The sequence below is a fragment of the Macaca mulatta genome, chromosome 11, assembly GCF_049350105.2.
Source record: "Macaca mulatta isolate MMU2019108-1 chromosome 11, T2T-MMU8v2.0, whole genome shotgun sequence".
In the NCBI taxonomy this organism is placed as follows: Eukaryota; Metazoa; Chordata; class Mammalia; order Primates; family Cercopithecidae; genus Macaca; species Macaca mulatta.
In genome coordinates this window covers 116,261,418-116,285,657 of record NC_133416.1, presented here as the reverse complement: position 1 = coordinate 116,285,657, position 24,240 = coordinate 116,261,418, and the positions used below count along the sequence as shown (strand labels likewise).

The following is a 24,240-nucleotide window of genomic DNA, read 5'->3' as shown; positions in this document are numbered from 1 at the left end:
TAGCAACTTATCAAGAAAAATAATAATTTTTCTTTTTTTCAAATCAGAGTCTCACTCTGTCGCCCAGACTGGAGTGCAGTGGCGCAGTCTCGGCTCACTGCAACCTCTGCCTCCCAGGTTCAAGCGATTCTCCTACCTCAGCCTCCTGAACAGTTGGGATTACAGGCACCCTCCACCATGCCCAGCTAATTTTTGTATTTTTTTTTTTTTTTAGTAGCGATGGGGTTTCACCATGTTGGCCAGGCTGGTCTCAAACTCCTGACCTTGTGATCTGCCTGCCTCGGCCTCCCAAAGTGCTGGGATTATAGGCGTGACCCGCTGTGCCTGGCCTCAAGAAAAATAATAACTTTTTTTTTCAGGAGGAGCTTCCTGGATTCAACTAACAGGGATTCTTGCTCACCATATTGGCCTTTTTGGGTCAGGCTTCATTTCTTCAATGCTCCAGCTGGTTATATGCAGCTGGCTGGCTGGCCTGCACACACCACCCTTAAACAGAATTTATGCTTGTTCTCACTTGTAAGTGGAGCTAAATAAAGTGTACACACGGACATAAAGAATGGAATAATAGATACTGGAGATTCGGAAAGGTGGCATGGTGGAAGGGGGTGAAGAATGAGAAATTACCTAATAGATACAATGTACACTATGCAAGCAATGGCTACAGTAAAAGCCCAGGCTTCACCACTGGGAAATACATCCAAGTAACAAGACTGCACTTGTAACTCCCAAATCTAAAAAATTAAAACAAAATTTTAATGTATGGGAGGCCATGGTTTTGAACTGAGCTCCTGTGCTCAGTCCCAACAGACCAAATCAAAATGAATCACTCCTGGCCAGCTGCCTCGTAATCATTCTGAACTTTGAAACTGACCAGTTTCCTAAAAAACAGGAGATTCATAGCAACCAATCAGAAGGGGTCCAGTTTACCTGAGCCAACATAAGAAAGTTGCATTTGTTTTAACCCTATAAGGAAAGTCACTTTGAAACTATGAAGTGGGCTGGGCGCAGTGACTCATACCTGTAATCCCAGCACTTTGGGAGGCCTAGACGGGTGGATCACGAGGTCAGGAGATGGAGACCAGCCTGATCAAGATGGTGAAACACCATCTCTACTAAAAATACAAAAAATTAGCTGGGCATGGTGGCGGGCTCCTGTAGTCCCAGATACTCAAGAGGCTGAGGCAGAAGAATCGCTTGAACCCGGGAGGCGGAGGTTGCAGTGAGCCGAGATCACGCCATTGCACTCCAGCCTCCAGCCTGGGTGACAGAGCAAGACTCTGTCTCAAAAAAAAAAAAAAAAAGAAAGAAAGAAAAAGAAAACACTATGAAGCTCCTCTTTGTCAAAACAAACAAACAAGAGAAAGCCTTGTTTCTGCTTTCTTCAGCCCTGTGCTGTCTATAAAGCCAAGCTCCTCTCTGCTCAGCTCTTCGGAACAGCCATTCTATTTTACAGAACGAGGTGCTGCATGATTCTAGAATTGTAAATAAAAGCCAATTCGAGTTTCCAACTAAATTTGCTGTGATTATGTCTTTTGACACCACCTTCCACGGCCCATACCTAAAACTGCTTGGGTGTTGACCTGTGGACGCCAGGGTCAACAATCTGGTGTGCCAAAGATGACAAAATCCAAAGCCAAAAGCTCTGCAAGATAACAGAATGTTCAGCCTCATTTTATTTTATTTATTTATTTATTTATTTATTTGAGACAGAGTCTCACTCTGTTGCCCAAGCTGGAGTGCAGTGGCGTGATCTCAGCTCACTGCAACCTCTGGCTCCTGAGTTCAGACAATTCTCCCACCTCAGCCTCCCGAGTAGCTGGGAGTACAGGCGTGCACCACCATGCCTGGCTAATTTTTTGTAGTTTAATAGAAATGGGGTTTCACCATGTTGCCCAGGCTGGTCTCAAACTCCTGAGCTCAGGTAATCCACCCACCTCAGCCTCCCAAAGTGCTAGGATTACAGGCATGAGCCACCTCACGTGGCCTCATTTTAATTTTAATTTTAATTTTTATTTTTGTAGAGACAGGGTCTCATTATGTTCCCCAGGCTGCTCTCAAACTTCTGGGCTCAAGGGATCCTCCCACCTCAGTCTTCCCAAATGCGTGAGTCACCACGCGGGCCTCAGCCTCATTTTGATACATGTTGTTTCCAACAGGCTGGAACACCCAGGTTTTGACATAATTTTTTCATCCAGCCAAACAGCAGAGGCAGCAGGCAGCAGCACACATGTCTAAGGCTTGACTCCCTGAAGATTCTTTGATGTGGGATTCTCACAACAGTTCATTAGAAACAACAAACACACGTGGGTCTCCTCTGTCAGAGGCCCCTGATTCTGGGGCTGGGAATGTTCCTCGAGGAAATGCCAGTGTCTCAGGAGGTGCCAGCAGAACCACCCACATTGCCCCTGGGTGCTAAAATTCTCAATTCTCAACTCTGAAAATGCTCACAGACTGGGGACAAAAGAACTAACTGTAAGTCAGTGAGCTTTAGGGCCACAGGTCACACCTCAGGAGCCTGGTTCAGCCTCCTCATTCATTTTTTTTAATTTTTAATTTTTTTTTTTTGAGATAGGGTCTATCTCTGTCACCAAGGCTGGAGTGCAGTGGCGCAGTCTTGGCTCACTGCAACCTCTGCCTCCTCAGCTTAAGTGATTCTCCCACCTCAGCCTCCCTAGTAGCTGGGACTATAGGTGCACACCATCACAACTGGCTAATTTTTATATTTTTTTGTAGAGATGGGGTTTTGCCATGTTGCCCAAGCTGTTCTTGAACTCCTGAGCTCAAGTGATCCACCTGCCTCAGCCATCCAAAGTGCTGGAATTACAGGTGTGAGCCACCAGGTCTCCTCATTCTAAAGATGAGAAATTGGAGGCTCAGAGAGGGGAAGGGACTCACCCAAGTTCATGCAGCACGTTGCTCCTCCCTGCACCGTATCATAGCCCTTTGAATCGCCCACAATCCTACAGTGTCATTCAGCTCCACATTCACTGCCTCTCCAACATCCCTCTGTCCCTCCTGACAGCTGTTTGCTGGGACAAAGTAAGGGTAAAAGACTTATCTCCAATGCTAGGTTTCTATGCCATGAAGACATGAGGGCAGGAAATTCACTCAACATTTTGGTTTCGTTTTCCCTATGAAAGATAGTTAAGTAGGCTAGACACAGTGGCTCACGCCTGTAATCCCAGCACTTTGGGAGGCCAAGGCGGGTGGATCACTTGAGGTCAGGAGTTCAAGACCAGACTGGCCAACATGGTGAAAGCCCGTCTCTACTAAAAATACAAAAATTAGCCAGGCGTGGTGGCAGGTGCCTGTAATCCCAGCTACTTGGGAGGCTGAAGCAGGAGAATTGCTTGAACCTGGGAGGCAGAGGTTGCTGTGAGCCAAGATCGCGCCACTGCGCTCCAGCCTGGGCGACACAGTGAGACTCTGTCTAAAAAAAAACAAAAAGAAGAAGAAGAAAGGGAGAAAGAGAGATCTTTCCTCTTTATAAAGGTACCAGCTCAGAAAAGCCGTGGTTTCAGCTCAAACCAGTAAAGACCCCTCAAAATGGTGGCAGAAAGACAGTGGGTGGAAAGGTGGGAGACTTGCCCCCCTTTCTATTTATAAACTACCAAATATGGATGCTTTATTCTCTTTCCAAGTACCTGAGAAATATTAGTTCATTTAATCTTCACAACGATTTTGGCATCCAAGACTCAGAAAATAGTAATAATAATAATCATGTTATAAGTTTGTTGGTTTGATACATTCTTCTTTGTTTTTTTGTTTTGAGACAGGGTCTTGCTCTGTTGCCCAGGCTGGAGTGCAGTGGTACAATCATAGCTCACTGTAACTGCAAACTTCTGGGCTCAAGTGACTCTCCCGCTTCAGCCTCTCAAGTAGCTGGAACTATAAGTATGCACCACGATGTGTGGCAAATTCTGAATTTTTTTTTTTTTAGAGATGGGGTCTCACTATGTTGCCCAGGCTGGTCTTGAACTCCTGGCCTCAAGCGATCCTCCTGCTTCATCCTCCCAAGGTGCTGGAATTACAGGTGTGAGCCACCATGCCTGCCTACATTATCCCATTTAATCCCTTCCACATTATCCCATTTAATCCCTTCCACATTTTACAGAGGTACGGCGGCCTGGAGAGGTGAAGGGTCATGCCCAAGGTCACACAGTAGGGGGTGGCAGAGCCAAAGGTTGCACCCCACTCCAGCTGACGCCACAGGCTGTGCTCTTCGTACTAGATTCTGAGACTTTCTCTTCCCTTAACCCTTCTAGAAACTCAAACACTTCCCCTGAAAAGTGTCAGTATATGGAATACTTTCCTCTTCCTTTTTCTCTGTCTTCTACTTCTAGCTACCAGGGTTAAAATCAAGCTCACTGCCTACATGGACACGCACGGAAGACCACCTCTAGATTTTTCTAATTTGGGAGGAGACAGCACAGGAGATGTTTAAAAGAATAGCCAATAAAACTTCACTCCAGAGGAACAAAACACACTGGAAGGAAGAAATAAGACAATGAGAACAGAGGTTTCCCTCTGGCTGGTGAAGTTTTGGTTGGTGGCTCTTTTCTTCTCTCTGTTCTCCTGCATTTCCCAAATTTTCTACCTGGAAGTGCTGTATTCCATTTGTAATTTGGGGGTGGCAGAGGAGAAGGTAGATAACAACAACATCAACAACAAAGCCACTGACTGCAGCCACTGGGATAGTCCCACCTAGCATGAACCTACAGGCATTCATTTCCAACAATCAAATTGATGGAGACCTTCAGAGTGTTTGAGTTTCTGCTTTTCAGGCATCACTGGAGGAAGGATGGTTTTTCAGTTGTCAGTTACCTGCTAAATGAATGAATGAATGAATGAATGGGCTGGGTGTGGTTGCTCACGCCTGTAATCCCAGCACTTTGGGAGACCGAGGCAGGAGGATTGCTTGAGTCCAGGGGTTGGAGACCAGCCCGGGCAATATGGTGAGATTCCCATTTCTACTTAAAAATTAGCTAGGTGTGGTGGTGCACACCTGTAGTCCCAGCTGCCCAGGAGTGCACTGAGGTGGGAGGATTGCTTGAGCCCAGGAGTTTGAGGTTGCAGTGAGCTATGATCCTACCAGTACACTCAGCTAACAGAGTGACAGAGTAAGACCCTGTCTCAAAAAAAAAAAAAAAAAAAAAAATGAATGAATCAATGTCTCTTTAGGAGGCAGAGAGAACTGCCCCTCCCTCTAGACTACCATCCTCACTTGTGGCTCTTGCCAGGCTTGGCTTATTCATCTTAAACTATAACTACACACAAGGTCATCTTCCCCAACAAGGCTGAGGTCTTCTAGAAAGTCAATTTCATGGCATCGAGCCCTGTGCACGCAGTAGATGCACGAGGAATGATTTCTTTCCTTTTTTTCTTTTTTGAGACAAGGTCTCGCCCTGTCAGACAGGCTGGAGTGCAGTGATGCCATCTCAGCTCACTGCAACCTCCGCCTCCTGGGTTCAAGCAATTCTCCTGCCTCGGCCTCCAAAGTAGCTGAGATTACAGGCACACGCCAGCATGCCTGGTGAATTTTTGTATTTTTAGTAGAAACAGGGTTTCACCATGTTGGCCAGGCTGGTCTTGAACTCCTGACCTCAAGTGATCCGCCTGCCTTGGCCTCCCAAAGTGCTGGGATTACAGGCATGAGCCACTGCGCCCAGCCTCAAGGAATGATTTTGAAAGGAGGGAGGGAGGGAGGGAGGCAAGGAAGGAAGGAAGATGGGAGGGAAGGAAGGAAGGAAGATAGGAAGGAAGGAAGGAAGGAAGGAAGGAAGGAAGGAAGGAAGGAAGGAAGGAAGGAAGATAGGAAGGAAGGAAGGAAGGAAGATAGGAAGGAAGGAAGGAAGGAAGACAGGAAGGAAGGAAGATAGGAAGGAAGGAAGATAGGAAGGAAGGAAGGAAGGAAGGAAGGAAGGAAGGAAGGAAGGAAGGAAGGAAGGAAGGAAGCTTCTGCGAAGGCTCGTGCCTTCTCCTTTTGTGCATAGCCACCCTTGAAGTCTTGGCATCAGCAAATGGCTTGACCAAGGTGGGCACAGATTGGGAAGGGTGTGGACCCCACCTGAACTCTGCACTCCTCGGTTATAAGGAGAAAAGACACGTTACCTCATAGTGGGGACACGGGTCTCAGCTTCACCTGCGGTCAGAGCAGCCTCCAGGGACAGGGCCCCCAAGCTGGCCCGGCTGCCCTTCCTGGTAGACTCACGAGATGAGCCAGCAACAGAGTCCTCGTCGGAGGAGTAGTCATCAAAAGAGCCCAGGATGAAGTTGGTCATCAGCTGCCTCTTGATGTTTGCCTGCTTCCTGTCTTCTTTGGAGGGGGAGCCAGCTTGCTGGCCCTGGGGCCTGGCTGAGGAAGACAGGCCATTGGTATCTGGGGCCTCCAGACCTTGTGTCCCGGTCCCGTTGGCTTGGAGCTCTGGGGAGGGTGCTGCGTCACTGGAAGAAAGGGGGTTTTTGGGGGGCTTCTGGTGGGAGGGTGGCAGGGAGTTTCTCCGCCGACCAGCATCTTTGGGGCCTTTGTGGGAGGCTGGCTCGGCCTGGCTGGGAGTCTTGGGCAGAGAGTGGTCCTCCCCATTTCTCTGCGGTGTCTCCCCTGAGTTGTCAGAGGCTGGAAAGGGCTCCTGGCTCAGGATGAAGTTTGCTTCTGATGTACTCTTGGTGATTGGCTGGGAGTCCGTCATTTTCCCCCAGATTTTTAACCAGGAAAAGGTCAGACAGGAGAAAATCAGACAAGATAGACAAAGAAGAAAGACCATTCAGAAAATCTGTAAGGAGAAAAGGAGAGACATTTTAGGAATTACATAATCAAATGATTTCTCTCTTAAAGAAGCTAGTGGGGCGGGAGGCTGTCGGGGTGCTGTGTATTCCAGAAACACAGGACCAGGGGAGAGATGGGGTTCCCCTCCCTGCTCTGCCTGAAACATGCTTGGACATATTCCTTCACCCCTCTGGATCTTAGTTTCCTGCCTCTAATTTAGGTATAGCAACACTTGCTCAATGTACATCATAAACGTTTATGCGAGTGAGAACTAAATGAGGTAATAGTGTATGTTAAGGGACTTCATTCTGGCGGCATTATTCATAATGTAGAAATGTGAAAACAGCCCAAATATTTATTAACTGATGATTGTAGAAACAGAATCAATCGATCTATGGATAAACAGGTGGATCCAAACAATGGGACATTCTTCAGCCATAAAAAGAAGGCTGGCTGGGCACAGTGGCTCAGGCCTGTAATCCCAGCACTTTGGGAGGCTGGGGTGGGTGGAGTGCTTGAGGCCAGGAGTTCAAGACCAGCCTGAGCAACATAGCGAAACCCCATCTCTACTAAAAATACAAAAATTAGCCAGGCTTGGTGGCATAATCCCAGCTATTCGGGAGGCTGAGGCATGAGAATCACTTGAACTCGGGAAGTAGAGGTTGCAGTGAGCCGAGATCATACCACTACACTCCAGTCTGTCAAAAAAAAAAAAAAAAAAGACCAGGCATGGTAGCTCACGCCTGTAATCCCAGCACTTTGGGAGGCCGAGGCAGGTGGATCACGAGATCAGGAGATTGAGACCATCCTGGCTAAGACAGTGAAACCCTGTCTACTAAAAATACAAAAAATTAGCCAGGCATGGTGGCGGGCGCCTGTAGTCCCAGCTACTCAGGAGGCTGAGGCAGGAGAATCGCTTGAACCTGGGAGGCGGAGGTTGCAGTGAGCCGAGATCATGCCACTGCACTCCAGCCTGGGCAGGAGAGTGAGAGTCCATCTCAAAAAAAAAAAGAAGAAGAAAGAAAGAGAATTGAAGGCCCAATACATGCTACAATGTGGATGAACCTTAAAAACTGCTAAGTTAAAGAAGCCAATCACAAAAGGTCACATGTTATACGATTCCAAGTATATGAAGTGTGCAGAACAGGCCAATCTTGAGAGACAGAAAACAGATTAGTGGTTGCCAGGACCTAGTGGGATGGGGGTGATGGCTACAGGGTGTAGGGTGTCTGTTTGGGATGAGGAAAATGTTCTAAAGCAGATTGAGGTGATGGTTGTACAACTCTATGAATATAGTTAAAAAACATTGACTTGTCCTTTACATGAGTGGATTGTATGCCATGTGACTTATCTCTTAAAACAGCTGGGCTTTTTTGTTTTTTTGTTTTGAGATGGAGTCTCGCTTTGCTGCCCAGGCTAGAGTGCAGTGCTGCAATCTCTGCCTCCTGGGTTCAAGCAATTCTCCTGCCTCAGCCTCCTGAGTAGCTTGGGCTACAGGCATGCACCACCACGCCTGGCTAATTTTTGTATTTTTGTAGAGACAGAATTTCACCATGTTGACCAGGCTGCTCTCTAACTCCTGACCTCAAGTGGTCCTTGGCTTCCTAAAGTGCTAGGATTACAGATGTGACCCACTGCACCCAGCCAAAGCTGTTATTTTTTTTTTAAAAAAGACTCTTAATTATATTCCACTTTATAAATGAAAGGGAATTGTTGCTTCTGTCATCATCATCATCATTCTAGTATTATTATCATATGGTCAGTCATCATCATGGCCCTGGAGGGAGGAAGGGCACCATCATCCGCACCGTGGGGTATGCTTACAACTAGCATAGAAGCCCAACAAGCCTCAGGAGTGTTTTCGGTTCCAGGGTCTAGACCATTGCCTGGTATGCGGTAAGGGCTTACAAGTGTGTGTTGAAAGAATGAACTCAGGTATTCCAATCTCTAACCCACACCGCTTTCTGTCACCCTAACTCTGCCCTACTAACGAATAGATCATTGTTATTCGAAGGAAATCTTGTTTTAAAAATAAGCCCAGCGCAGTGGCTCATACCTGTAATCCCAGCACTTTGGGAGGCTGAGACAGGCAGATCACCTGAGGTTGGCAGTTTGAGACCAGCCTGGCCAACATGGCGAAACCCTGTCTCTACTAAAAATACAAAAATTAGCTGGGCATGGTGGTGGGTGCCTGTAATTCCAGCTACTCGGGAGTCTGAGGCATGAAAATCACTTGAACATGGGAGGCGGAGGTTACAGTGAGCTGAGATCATGCAGCTGCACTCCAGCCCGGGCAACAGAAAGACTTTGTCTCAAAAAGAAAAGAAAAGCCTGGGAGGCGGAGGTTGAAGTGAGCCAAGATGCCACCACTGCACTCCAGCCTGGACAACACAGTGAGACCCTATTTCAAAAAAAAATTTTTAATGGGACCTCTGTCTATGTGTTGAAATATCTGAACCAATTTTGCCACAATTATATACTAGAAGCATTACAAAAGCAGGACCACAAAGCTCAGCAGGTCAATTTGGTATCTAAAAAACTTTTTTTTTTGAGTCAGAATCTCACTCTGTTGCCCAGGTGGGAGTGCAGTGGTGTAATCTCGGCCCACTGCAACCTCTGCCTCCTGGGTTCAAGAGATTCTTGAGCCTCAGCCTCCCTAGTAGCTTGGATTACAGGTGCCCATGACCATGCCAGGCTAATTTTTGTATTTTTTGTAGAGATGGGGTTTCACCATGTTGGCTCGGCTGGTGTCGAACTCCTGACCTCAAATGATCCGCCCTCCTCTGCCTCCCAAAGTGCTAGGATTACAGGCGTGAGACACTGCGCCCAGCCATAAAGCTTTGTCTTTTTAAATTTCAACACAATGTTTTTAAGGGAAGTGGAAAAGTTCTCAATATTTCCCAGAACTAAACAATCCACGTACTTCTTGCACACTTTCAGCAGCAGAATTTACTGATATGTTGCCAAGGCTATTTTCTAGGTAGTACACAGGGTCAGAAAGGTTTTTTCCTTTCAAAATCTTCTTTTTTTTTTTTTTTTTTTAAGAAAAGTCAGTCAAGGGTGGCTCAATGTCAATGTAACATGCCACATTAATAGAACAAAGAAAAAAACCACATGATCATCCCAAATGATGCAGGAAAAGCATTTGACAAAATGCAACACTCTTTCATGATAACAACATTCAGAAAATTAGGAACAGAAAGGAACTGCAATATAATAAAGTACATTTATGAAAAATCCACAGCTAACATCATACTCAATGGGGAAAGACTGATAGCTTTACCCAGGAATAAGACAAGGATGCCCACTTTCACCAATGCTATTCAACACTGTACTGGAAGTTCTAGACAAAGCAATTAGACAATAAAATGAAATAAAAGACATCCAAATTAGGAAGGAAGAAGTAAAGCCACCTCTATTCACAGATTACATGGTCCTATATGTAGAAAATCCCAGATAATACACACACAGAAAACCTTGGTATTGTAGAGGTAATAAAAATAATTAAGCAAAGTTGCAGGATACAAGGTAAATACACAAAAATAGTTGTGTTTCTATATACTAGTGGTAAATAATCTGAAAAGGAAATTAGGAAAACAATTCCATTTATAATAGCATTCAAAAGAATAAAACATCTAGAAATAAATATGTTTAATTTCAATTTTTCCTTTTTCTATTATTGCCTATCACACTGTTTCCTACCTAGAAATAAATTTAACCAAAGAAGTGAAAGACCTGTACACTGAAAACTACAAAACATTACTAAAAGAAATTAAAGAAGAATTAAATAAATGGAAAGACATACTTTGCTCATGGATTGGAAGACTTATTGTTAAGATGTCCATATTATCCAATGGAATATACAGATTCATATGGAATTTCAAGAGGCCCCAATCAGCCAAAACAATCTTAAAAAATAAGTTTGAGGATTCACATTTCCCAATTTGAAAACTTACTACAAAGCTACAGTAAACAAAACAGCATGGTATTTAGCATAAGATAGACACACAGACCAATGGAATAGAAACCTATACATCTATGGTCAATCTATTTTTGACATGGATATCAAGACCATCCAATGGAGAAAGAATCATCTCTTCAACACATGGTGCTGGGACAACTGGATTTCCACACGCACAAGAATAAAGTTGGACCCCTACTTCATACCACATAAAATCATTAACTCAAAATGGATCAAAGACCTAAATATAAAAGCTAAAACCATAAACCTCTTAGAAGAAAACATAGGAGTAAATCTTCATGACTTTGGATTTGGCAATCAGTTCTTAGATATGACACCACAAGTATGAGCAACATAAGAAAAAATAGGTAAATTGGACTTCATCAAGATTAAAAACTTTCGTGAATCATAGGATGCTATCAAGAAAGTGAAAAGATAACCTACCAAATGGGAGGAGCATTTGCAAACCATACATCTAATAAGAGTCTAGTATCCAGAATATATAAAGAGCTCCTAAAACTCAACAACAAAAAGACAAACAACCCAATTTTTAAGTGGACAGAGGACTTGGATAGACGTTGCTCCAATGAAGATATACAAATGATCAATAAATAGATGAAAAGATATTCGACATGCTTAGGTGTCAGGAAAATGCAAATCATATAATCACAGTGAGATACCACTTCACATGCACTAGGATGGCTATAACCCAAAAGAGAGAGACAGAGAGAATAACAAGTGTTGGTGAAGAGGTACAGAAGTTGGAACTCTTAACCATTGCCAGTAGGAATTTAAAATGGTGGAGCTGTTGTGGAAAAGAGTTTGGTGGTACCTTAAAAAGTTGAACATAGAATTATCATATGATCCAGCAATCTCACTCCAAGGTATATCCCAAAAGAATTAAAAACAACGACTCAAACAAATACATAGCAGTACTATGGCTATCTTTCTGATGCCCATGCCTTGTTCTTAACCCAGGATTTCTCAACCATGGCACTACTGACATTTAGGGCTGGAAAATTCTTTGTGGTGGGGGCTGTCCTGTGCATTATACTATGTAGAGCAACACCCTTGACCTCTGCCTGTTTGATACCAGTAGCTTCTACCTCCATCAGCTGGGACAACCAAAACATCTCCAGACATTGACAAATGTCCCATGGGAGGCAAAACTGTCCTTTGGTTGTGAATCTCTGGTCTCAATCCCTCTGCCTAGTCCCTGCCTTCCCGTCTCCTTTTGCCTCTGAATGGTGAGCTGGGAAACTCTGGGGACAAAGTCTATTTCATGCTATTACTATATCTCTTACACATAGTAAATTCTCAAGAAAATCTTTAAAATTGTCTGCAAGAAAGGTCCGAGTCCTGAAACAGCTGGCTCACACATGCCCTCAGGAAAAATTTTGAAATTAACAACTGGCAGAGAACATTGCCAAAAATGTTGCAAAAGCTGTCCTGGCTTCCCCAGAGGCCCAAGAGATTAAATCCTACATCCTCCCCAGGAAAGGAGGGTATACGGGGCCCCTCTAAACCTGACCCCTGCTGAGTGGCCACTCCCTCTCACGCCCTCTACTGGCCACAGTGGCCAAATGCTTTAGAAAGTCAGTAGTCCACTCCCTTGGGGCTCTCTGCCCAGCCCATCCTGGCCTAGCAGTCCGCCTGTGGGTACAGACTTCCATCATGGTGACATAGACAACATGGCATGGAAATGGCTTGTTTGGTTGTCTGTTCTCCCTGACCGACTGGGTGGTCCTTGGGGACGTGGACCAAGTGTCATTCATTTTGGATCCTTGTACCCAGCTTGGTGCTTGGCACAGAGTAAGAGCTCAAAAACTGTGTGCAAGCTGGGGGTGATGGCTACGTCTGTAATCCCAGCACTTTGGGAGGCCAAGGCCGGAGGCTCACTCGAGCCTGGGACATCAAGACTACAGTGAGCCATGATTGCACCACTGCACTCCAGCCTGGGCAACCAAGTGAGATCCTGTCTCAAACAAAACAAAACAAAACAAAACAAATGAAAAAAACTGTGTGCTGAAAAAATGAAAAAAAAAAAAAAAAAAAAAAATATATATATATATATATATATATGCACACACATTGAGCACCAACCAATGTCTTGAACCAAGCTGGAATTTTGATTTTTTTTTTTTTTTTTTTTTTTTTTGAGACGGAGTCTCACGCTGTTGCCCAGGCTGGAGTGCAGTGGCGCGATCTCGGCTCACTGCAAGCTCCGCCTCCCGGGTTCCCACCATTCTCCTGCCTCAGCCTCCTGAGTAGCTGGGACTACAGGCGCCCGCCACCGCGCCCGGCTAATTTTTGTATTTTTAGTAGAGACGGTGTTTCACTGTGGTCTCGATCTCCTGACCTTGTGATCCGCCCGCCTCGGCCTCCCAAAGTGCTGGGATTACAGGCTTGAGCCACCGCGCCCGGCCTGGAATTTTGATTTTTAAAGCTCTCATTTCTGAAACTGCATTCAGGAGCGCCAAGAGAATGAGCCAGGTATCTCCATGACAGTTTTGAAAGAGAGGGCTGAGGAGAACAACTCCTACAAATATGACCAATCTTAGGCAAATTTTAAATGTGCACATTTGAAATTGTGAGATATAAGAAACAGCAGGTACATAAAATAGATAGGATGGGCATCCCTCTACCCCAGTTAAAAAATACTTAAATTATTGCTTAGAAAAGTACAGCATCAAGGCCAGGCACGGTGGCTCATGCCTATAACCTCAGCATTTTCAGAGGCCAAGGCGGGCAGATCTCTTGAGCTCAGGAGTTTGCAACCAGCTTGGGCAACATGGCGAAACCCCGTCTCTACAAAAAATATAAAAATTAGCCATGGGCAGTGGTGTGCGCCTGTAGTCCCAGGTACTCAGGAGGCTGAGGCAGGAGAATTGCTTGAGCTCAGGAGGGGGAGGTTGCAATGAGCCAAGATCACCCCACTGCACTCTAGCCTGAGCAACGAGAGAGAGAGAGCGAGAGAGAGAAAGAGAGAGATGTGCAGCATCAAGACAAAAATGTGCTACAACAGTTGTGAATTATGAGGCGTGAGAATATATTATTTACATTGATTCCTGTTGAAAAGCCAATCAAATTACGCAAGTTTTGCATGATGTAAGTTCTTCGGGAACTGGCTTAGAAAATCCTGGCTGGCTGGACAAATGGATGGCTGATTAACTACAGACAGAAGGATGAGTAGGTGGTGCGTGGGGAGAGAAGGTGAGTGGATGAGTCGATGGGCAAGATGGTTAGACACACGCATGCCACGTGATAGAGGGATGGCAGGTGAAGCTGCAAGCTGTACAGCAGAGGCTCTGATGAATGCAGTGGCCAGCTCTCCTCCCCAGTGCACCCCTTCTCTCACTCTGCAAATCCGTTACAATCTGGTATTCCATTGGATCTAATAGCCCAAACCTTCCTTCCAGGGTTACCTCCATGAAAAACCTCAAAGCCTTTCCTTTTTCTTTGCGGAGTAATGACGTGGGACCCACAGATCACCCCACACAAGAACCTTTCCCAAGTGAATACACAGACATAAATCAGGGAACTGCTTGAGAAAGCTACCAAAGAGACTCTCTGAGCCTCAGTTTCCTCATTTATAAAATGGGGATACGAATTCTCACCCCATTCACCTCACTGTTGCTCTCTGAATAACATCTGTACCTATATAGCAACCACACACATAAGCCATCAAATTTGTGGAGTGTCTTCAAGCTCCCAAGACCCTTACCACCACCTCCCTCCAATCTTCAAAACACCCCCATGGGGCCGGGCGTGATGGCTCACACCTGTATTCCCAGCACTTTGGGAGGCTGAGGCAGGTGGATCACCTGAGGTCAGAAGTTTGAGACCAGCCTGGCCAACAAGGTGAAACCTCGTTCTACTAAAAATACAAAAAATAGCTGGGCATGGTGGCGCACGCCTGTAATCCCAGCTACTTGGGAGGCTGAGGCAGGAGAATCACTTGAACCCAGGAGGCAGAGATTGCAGTGAGCTCAGATCACACCACTGCACTCCAGCCTGGGTGACAGAGTGAGACTCCATCTCAAGAAAACAAAGGGACAACCCAATGGACATTATTATTGCCATTGTCATTATTTGACTTCCATTTTACAGTCTGGTAAACTGTGGATCAGTAACTTTCCCTTGTTTGTACCTTTTCCACTGTCCCACCACTGCAGTGAAGGTAAGTAAATTCCATAAGGCAGCAGGTGGTACAAGGAGTGTGTAGATATGATCCTAAAAGCAGACAGACACCTGGCTGCTGGCTGTGTACCTTTTTTTTTTTTTTTTTTTGAGACGGAGTCTCGCTGTGTCGCCCAGGCTGGAGTGCAGTGGCCGGATCTCAGCTCACTGCAAGCTCCGCCTCCCGGGTTTTTACGCCATTCTCCTGCCTCAGCCTCCCGAGTAGCCGGGACTACAGGCGCCCGCCACCTCGCCCGGCTAGTTTTTTTGTATTTTTTAGTAGAGACGGGGTTTCACCGTGTTAGCCAGGATGGTCTCGAACTCCTGACCTCGTGATCCGCCCGTCTCGGCCTCCCAAAGTGCTGGGATTACAGGCTTGAGCCACCGCGCCCGGCCAGCTGTGTACCTTTAAGACACAGCTGCAGATCGACATGTAAACTAACGGTGCCAGACCGGGGGGCCGTGGTGAAGAATGAGCACTGATGGTGCAGTTTGATTCCATGAGCAGGAAAGGCCAGAGGAGCCCTTCCAGTGAAACTCTGTGGACGCTGTCGTGACAGGCTGCTGCCCTTCGCTGAAATAGCCCAGCTGACCTGAAAACCAGATGCCAGACAAAGCTATTTTTATGTCTTGCAAACCTAACCCAAGCAACAGCTGCCTGGTGAAAGAGCGATCGTCGCCTTCACCACAATGAACGCAAGAAACTGCTCAGTCCCGGTAAGTGCTGGCCAGTCACCAGGTAAGGGCAGGGCAAGGACGGGAGTCAGGAGTCTGTTTTCCAGATCCCCCGACAGCACACACATCCCCATGCCTCGAGAGGTCTTTGAAGGACAGAGGGGACAGAATGTCAGCACCCAGCAATCCCCATCCATGCTTGGATCTTTCCTCCTACCAAGATGAACTCCCCAGCACTTGTTGCCACTTACCGTCACTGGGGATGCAGCCACCAGCTCCATTCTTGAGTAAGGCTGACAGGCGCCCACAGGGTGACTAAAGGAACCCAGCTGGCAGAGTGTCACCTTTCAGCAGGAGGCTGGTGGCGTGCATCAGGCCATGGGGGCGGGGCTTGGACCGGCCAGCACTCCGACATGGGTGAGCATTCACCCAAGTTGTCAGTGCAGCATGCCTTTATCTGTCACCCGTAAATTTAAGCCATTTCAAAGGTCCTCCCTCAGCCTTCTCCTGACCTCAAGCTGAGGTAGTTAAGAGGCTATCTGCACTCCCAGGGGCTTCATGGGCTCGAGGGCCACCTCCCTCCGACTTGCCACATTACTGCACTTAGCCCTACTTTGCTGCTCATGCAATGGCCCTCTTGCCTAACTCTCTGTCTCCAGAATAGGCTTTAAACACTCCTGTAATCACAACAGCCCTGGGTAGACGGGAAAACAACATCGACAGATATTCCAAGGGGTTCATCTGTCAGACGCCTGACCAGAAGAGAGGGTGAGACTCAGGACAACTTGTGTTTGGCCATATTGGGCACGAATGGTCAGCTGGACACACAGGCCAGCCCAGGCAGGAAAGAGAAGCAACAGTATCGGGACGAAGAGGGGGTGGTCAAGGGCCCTCCAGCAAGTGGCACGATGTCCTTTTGCAAATTCAGAGATAATTAAACTGGTGGGGACAGGCCAAGTGTGGCTGCCAGGGCATAAGAGGCTGACTGGCGGATGCCTTCACCCGCACTCAGCCTGCAGGTCTGGAGTGTCACAGATCAGAGTTTCTCAAAAACGACCTGCTGTAACCTATAGCTGAATGCGGGAAAGCACAAGGATCATCAAATCAGTGTGCTTGTTTCGTAGATAAGCAAACGGTGGCCAGGAGTTCACATGTGCAATCAGCCACACAGCCAAAGACTGAGACCAACCAAGACCCTCGGCTCTAGGCCAGCGCGTCCACTATATTGACGCATGATTGGCAGCCAAAGTCGACTGTCACCGGGCACCTTGTTCGGTCCCCTGGAAACTGACCTGGGTTCACATGTCGGTTCTGCCACTTACAAGCTGGGGAAGCCTTGGGCAAGTTAAACGCCCTCTCTGATCATCAGTCTCCTCATCTGCAAAATGGGGATAAGGATGGTACCTACATCATAGCTGGGTTGTTAAGAGTTCAATGAGTTCATCCCCCTGGGGCACTGAGTACAGTGCTGGGTGCAGTTGGGCTGTACACATCTGAGTCATCAGCATTCACCATCTGCACTCAGAGCACCTCAGGCAGTGTGAGCCACCGCTGCAGGACTCTGCCACCAATAGACAGTGTGATCTTGAACAAATCACCTCCCCTCTCCGAACCTCAGTGTCCTCATCTAGAAAAGGAGGCAAAATACCCAGCCTCACCTACCTTATTGGGAGAACCAACCAAGATTCATGTAGTCACTCAACATCAAATACAGCCTCCCCTTCCTGGTGCACCGAACAGAAAGAACCAGGCAGGTGATGGTGAGTGCGGCTTCTGCTGTGAGCATCTTCCTCCACTCATGGACAGAAAGGATTCACATTTGGTTCACAGCACCTGTCTGTCCTGGTCAGGTATCAGAGCCACTCTCCAAGGATCGGCCAGCCCAGGCAGGACAGGCAGATCCCACCATCAAAGACAGCTTCCCAGGCCTGCAGCCTGGAACTGCTTTGTGGGGTGGAGGGGGTGGTGCCCTGCAGGGGCAGGCATTTTTCCAAAGGGGAGAAGTCTCTGGGCTTTCAGCAGCATGGACCAAGCTGAATTAACATCCTATCTGTTCCCTGATCCAATGAAGATGCTCCCAAGGACTTTGGGTATGTTTGGGGGCCCAGGGAGACCACTTTTTAGGTTATTTCAGGAGAGGATTATTTTTTTAATGCCCACATAGGGGTTGAAGAAGGGAAGAAAGGAAATGTTGGGGAGTTTTGCAGGAAAGAGGAAGTGATTCCTAGTAAGTCACGGTGAGTGTTTTTCTGTGTTGCTGGCACGTATGTGGCCTATGACAGCCACTGTACTAACAGCTTTACGTGCAGGGTCCTGCTCCTTTCATAGGCGAGGAAACCGAGGCTCAGTCATTCCCTAAGCCCACACTTTTAAGACCCACGTGGCCTCACTTTGGAGCCTGAGCTCCTAATTCTCACACTCTCCTGCTCTACGTGCAGAATTTCTGTCCACAAACTCCAGGAAACATCCTAAGTGACTGTCAGGGTCACTGCTCTGTTTTTGAGTTGTGGGCTTGTTTTTAAATCTGTCTGTGTCCATTCTTTTTTATTTTTTATTAAGAAAGGGTCTTGCTTTGTCACCCAGGCTTGCCTCAAGTGATCCTCCCACTTTGGCCTCCCAAAGTGTTGGGATTACATGCCTGAGCCACTGTGCCCAGCCTGTGTCCATTCTTAAGGAACTTAAAATGCCACAAAGAAATAAGCAATGTTTATTTGTCAATTGATACTTTATTAAGTTGACCAGGCACAGTGGCTCATGCCCGTAATCTCAACATTTTGGGAGGCCAAGGTGGGAGGATTATTTGAGCCCGGGAGTTTAGGACCAGCCTGGGTAACATAACGAGACCCCTGTCTTGGAAAACAAATTAATTAATTAAATTGGGGGGAAAAAGTCCATCTATTACTGCTTAAAAAAAACAAAAATACTTCTCTAGATTTTGGGTTCTTCTTCTTGGAAAGGCTTGGAAAACCTTGGAAAGGTATGTTCTGCCCAAATAAAGAAAAACTTTAAAAATTAAAATCTAATTGCTGACTGGGTGCAGTGGCTCATGCCTGTAATTCCAGCACTTTGGGAGGCTGAGGCAGGCAGATTACTTGAGTTTGGGAGTTCGAGACCAGCCTGGCCACCATAGTGAAACCCCGTCTCTACTAAAAATACAAAAAATTAGCTGGGTATGTTGGTGGACGCCTGTAATCCCAGCTACTTGGGAGGCTGAGGCAGGATAACCATTTAAACCCAGGAGGTGGAGGTTGCAGTGAGCCGAGATTGCTCCATTGCACTCCAGCCTGGGCAACAAGAGTGAAACTCCATCTAAAAAAAAAAAGGAGAAAAAAAGACCAAAAAAATTCGCCAGGTATGGTGGCAGGCAGCTGTAATCCCAGCTACTAGGGGTGCTGAGGCAGGAGAATCACTTGAACCCGGGAAGCAGAGTTTGCAGTGAGCTGAGATTGTGCCACTTCACTGCAGTCTGGGTGACACAGCAAGACTCTGTCTCAAAAAGAAAAAAAAAAAAAGATCTAATTGCTAGAATCTCAGAAAAGCCACATCTAGAAGGCAGTTCAGAGAAGACACCTTTCAGGTTGAAGACAGACGTGAGGGAGAGCAAAAAGTAAAGGACATCTGCATTGGGACTTTGAAGGTTGAATAGGAGCTCACCAGGCTGCCAAGGGACCAGGACATCTCAAGCAGAATTTACTCTTGGGGACTCTGCCAAAGTTCCTAAAGCAGGAGCTGTGATTAGCATATCAGTTGTGTTACGAAGGATGATCCTTTAAGATTTTTGCATCTGAAGAAGATATGTGACAACTTTTAGCTGGCAGTGGTGGGAGGTCTACCCTCCCTGCGAACTGGAAGACTTGAAAAGGCACACCCCCTGGTGTGATCCAAGAACCTCACCTTCCCCTGCAACTGTGCTTGATGGCACTGGTGACACACCATGCTCCCTTACCCCAGAGGAACGAATGTTCGGGCACAGCAAAATAATCGTAACTGTCATCTCTAGGAATATAGGGAGTGAGTCTGCTCCCTGACACTCCCTGACTGCAAATACTAACAGCTTTATTCTTTTTTTTTTTTTGAGGCAGGTTCAGGATCTGTCACCCAGACCGGAGTGCAGTGGCGTGATCTCGGCTCACTGCAACCTCTGCCTCCCAGGCTCAAGCCATCCTCCCACTTCAGCCTCCAGAGTAGCTGGGACTACAGGCATGTGAGACGGGATCTCACTTTGTTGCCCAGGCTAGTCTTGAACTCCTGAGTAAGAGCTTTATTCTGAAAATTAATAATACCAATAATGCCTTCCATTGTAAGCATCTTGTTTACACGTATCCCATTTCACACATGAGAATCCAATGTCCAGAGAGGTGGAGTGACTTGTTCGAAGTCACACAGCTTGAAGGTATACATGGCATTCAACGCTGGGCTACCTGACTCTAAAGCTCGATTTGTCATAGGTGGAGGTGACCGGGTCATTGATTCAATTGTTTAATGGGCTACCCTATTGGATTGGTGGAATCGGAGTCTCAAAAAGACACCCAAAGAGGGTCAGCAGTTCTCAAACTTACATGTCAGAGCATCTGGGTCTTCAGTGAATCCCAGCCAGTACCACTAGAGTAAGCAAAAGATTACTACATCTCTGGTTTTGTGCCGAATCCCAAACCACTCCATCCTAGAGTTGAGTTTGGGTGTATAGCATTCAAGGCCTCTGATTTTGGAACAACTTCAGGGAGCAAAACATATTTAAGAGAAGTCTATACATTTCAGCTTCTCCCTCAGCCAGGAAATTACTCAAATGATTGAGTCTCCCAGGGCCCTCTGAGAATACAGACCCAGAAAGATGCCCATCCGCAATGCCTGGTACACTGTAAGTGCTCTTTTTCCTTTCTTCTTTTTTTTTTTTTTTTTTTTTTTGTGTGTGTGTGTGTGTGTGTGTGTGTGTGTGTGTAGAGACAAGGTCTCTCTCTGTCACCCAGGCTGGAGTCCAGTGGCACAGTCATAACTTGCTGCAGCCTCGAACTCCTGGGACCAAGCAATCCTCCTGTTTTAGCCTCCCAAATAGCTGAGACTACAGGTGCACACCACGACACCTAGCCAATTTTTTTTTTATATTTTGTAGAGACAGGGTCTTTCTATGTTGCCCAGGCTGGTCTTGAACTCCTGTCCTTAAGCAATCTTCCCACCTCTGCCTCCCAAAGTGCTAGGATTACAGGCATAAGCCACATGCCTGGCTCAAATCAAATTCTTGATGTGGTGAATCTGCCATCTCAGGCAAAACTGGCCTGAATGGTTCCAGATCAGCCCCTGCCTTGAAGGAAAGTAAGAGGAGCCATTTTTCCACCTCCAGTGGAAAACATGCTCCGCTGTCTAAAGGCCTATCACTTGAATTATCCCTCCAGAAATTGCTGAAGTCATTTCCCACTGAAAGGAACCAGGACTCCTTGGAGAAATGGCTGATTCTAGGGCTGGGGCAGAAATGTACATGATGAGCTGAGATATCTTCCTGCCTGAAAACAAGGACCCTCCAGAGGCATGGCATGCCAAAAAGAGGCTGCAAACGGATGATGACTGCAGTGGATTGAAACACATCAAAATATCTTTTAAAACCATGAGGTCGTAACACCACTCAAAACAAAAACAACTCGTTGATACTTTTCATGGCTGCTAGGCCACTCACTACTCTGAAAATAGACTTACCCGCCGCCCTCCGCCCCCCAAAAAAGGACATAATCAACCATGTACTCTGCCTTTCAGGGACTGTATTTCAGGGTAAGCAAATGGTTGAGGAAAGTCGTGTAGTATAGAACAATGAGAGTTGGGCTGGGCACAGTGGCTCATGCCTGTAATCCCAGCTCTTTGGAAGGCCAAGGTGGGAGGATCGCTTGAGCTCAGGTTTGAGACCAGCATAGGCAACATAGTGAAACCTCATCTATATCGAAAATACATAAAATTAGCCAGGCATGGTGGCGAGCACCTGTGGTCCCAGCTACTCAAGAGGCTGAAGCAGGAGGATCGCTTGAAACTGAAAAGTTGAGGTTGCAGTGAGCCAAGATCGTGTCACTGCACTCTAGCCTGGGTGACAGAGAGAGACCCTGTCTCAAAAACCAAACCAAACCAAAACAAAACAAAACCCCAGAAACAACATCAAAGAAAAACAACAGGAGCTAATAAGCACAGAAAGACTGATGGAAGTAGAAAATGACTACAGTAATGAAACAATAATCTGGGCTTTGCTCAGCAGCAGCTTGTAAAGTCATTTGGCAAGAGGGTGACAGGGAACTTTACGATGGAGGTCAGACTGATACCCTAAACTCACTAATGAACCAACATCACTAAAAGTAGGATAACTGAACTTTATGTTCTTGACATGATGCAAGAGAAAACACAGAAAAACACTTTCAAAATACTCCTGCCAAGGATCTGCACCTGAATTTATTCAAGCCTCTTGACCTAGTACTTATTTATAGGTGCAGAAGAACATGTTAGATGACACTTGGAAGATGCAATCAGCCAAATCCAGAATATGGAAAATTCTATGAGACAAATGACCCAGTTTCAATAAGTAACTGGCATTTAATAAAGGGAGTTGCTGATTATTACAGATGAGAAGAGACTTAAGAGAACCCCTGTGGGTCCTGATTTGAATAAAACCGTTCAAAGACATCTTTGAGACACCTGGAGGACAGTCAGCATGAACTAGGTACTAGATTAAGGAATTATCATTCATTGTATTAGATAGATATAATTATGGCAATGGTTTAAAAAAAAAAAACCAACCTCATGTCTTTTAGAGATGTGTGCTAATGTATCATGGGGAAAACAGTGTGATATCTGGCTCTGAGAATTGCTTGAAAATACTCTGGCGGCCAGATACGGTGACTCACATCTGTAATCCCAGCACTTTGGGAGGCCAAGGCAGGAGGATCACTTGAGCCCAAGAGTTCAAGACCAGCCCGAGCAACATGGCAAACCCTGTTACCTAAAAAAAAAAAAAAAAAAAAAAAATTAGCCAGGCATGGTGGCATGTCCCTGTAGTTCCAGTTACTCTGGAGGCTGAGATGGGAGCCCAGGGTAGTAGAGGCTGCAGTGAGCCGAGATCGTGCCACTGCACTCCAGCCTGGGCAACAGAGCAAGACCCTGTCTCTTTTTTTTTGAGACAGAGTCTCATTCTGTCACCCAAGCTGGAGTGTAGTGGCACGATCTCCGCTCACTGCAACCTCTGCCTCCCAGGTTCAAAAGATTTTCCTGCCTCAGCCTCCTGAGTAGCTGGGATTACAGGTGCATGCCACCAGGCTCGGCTAATTTTTGTATTTTTTGTAGAGATGGGTTTTTTTCATGTTGGCCAGGCTGGTCTCAAACTCCTGGCCTCAAGTGATCTGCCTGCTTCGGCCTCCCAAAGTGCTGGAATTACAGATGTGAGTCACCACGCCCGGCCGAAGACCCTGTCTCACCTCAAGTGATCTGTCTCCTCAGCCTCCCAAAGTGCTGGGATTATAGGCATGAGCCACTGTGTCTGGTCTGAAGGGACCTTTTCTATGTGTAGTTGTTTTCTGAGGGACCAGCATGGGTCGGAGTGGCTAAGGTATGAGCCCGGAAAGCAGGACTTCTGGAGTACAGCAGACGTGGGTGGAGGCCTTGCCATTTGTTATCTGATTGGCCTGAGCCCATCATGGAAATTCTCTGAACCTTGGTTTCCTGGCCTGTGGAATGGAATAAATAAAACCTCCTTCCTAGGATTGTCATCAGAATTATGTGAGATTCCATAATTATGAATACCTGGGGTATGCCAACTACCCAATAATCAATCCCTTGGTTTCTCTGCTGTGCCCAGCCTGGATTCTCTGATACAAAGATCCCCGGATTCCTGGAATAAATGAACACGGTCTATCTTCCTAGAAAATCACCTTACTCTACGGTAATAAATTTACTATTATCATTGCAAACAGAGAGATCTATTAGGATTGAATGTGAAATGTGCATGCATTTTTCGGATCAAATGCAAGATTTCTAACTGTGTTTCCTGGTTTCCCTGGGTACAGGTGAACTCTACTTTAAAGTAAGAAGTCACTGAATCACAAATTCAGAGGAAGCATAAGAACAAGGTATTCCAGGCTGGGTGCAGTGGGTCATGCCCATAATCCCAGCACTTTGGGAGGCCAAGGTGAGCAGATTACCTGAGATCAGGAGTTCCAGACCAGTCTGGCCAACATGGCAAAACCCCATCTCTACTAAAAATACAAAAAATTAGCTGGGCGTGGTAGTGCTTGCCTGCAATCCCAGCTACTCGGGAGACTGAGACTGAGAAATTGGTTGAACCTGGGAAGCAGAGGTTGCAGTGAGCCGAGATCGCGCCACCGCACTCTAGCCTGGGTGACAGGACGAGACTCTGTCTCAAAAAAAAAAAAAAAAAAAAAAGAATAAGGTATTCCAAAGTTTCTACTGGGATAAGACTTTGAGGAAACCTCGATTTCAAAAGATTAAAATGTTTACTTCCCCACGAAGATTGGGTATCTCATGTAATGTAATACTCGAATTTCTGTCTCAGACCTAAAGGTATTGAAAGTATGAGCAAGTTTACACAACACCTGAGCAGGAGCAAATAAAACTCTGAAGAGCTTCTGAAAGAAAGTTACAGATTGGAGATATTTTCATCTCTAAATCACATGAA

The 24,240-nt window shown here is 46.3% G+C and overlaps 1 protein-coding gene and 1 long non-coding RNA gene across 5 annotated transcripts in view; one reads left to right on the top strand and one right to left on the bottom strand.

Annotated features, from left to right (window-relative positions):
• Nucleotides 1-24,240, bottom strand: part of ACACB (acetyl-CoA carboxylase beta) — a 170,154-nt gene that overhangs the window by 139,001 nt on the left and 6,913 nt on the right. For 2 of the 4 annotated variants that reach the window (XM_077954887.1, XM_015152720.3), the window contains one exon: nt 6,112-6,773. The exons of 1 other annotated variant lie outside the window; for it this stretch is intronic. In XM_077954887.1, the coding sequence (XP_077811013.1) occupies nt 6,112-6,764 (653 nt within the window). In that variant the 5' untranslated portion in view covers nt 6,765-6,773. Of the gene's footprint in view, nt 1-6,111; nt 6,774-15,832; nt 15,973-24,240 lie in introns of those variants that run through there. One more of the 4 variants, XM_077954886.1, reaches the window with a different exon arrangement.
• On the top strand, nt 15,127-19,877 carry LOC144333032 (uncharacterized). The gene is made up of 2 exons (XR_013401341.1): nt 15,127-15,623; nt 19,664-19,877. It is a non-coding gene; the product is annotated as an uncharacterized LOC144333032 (long non-coding RNA).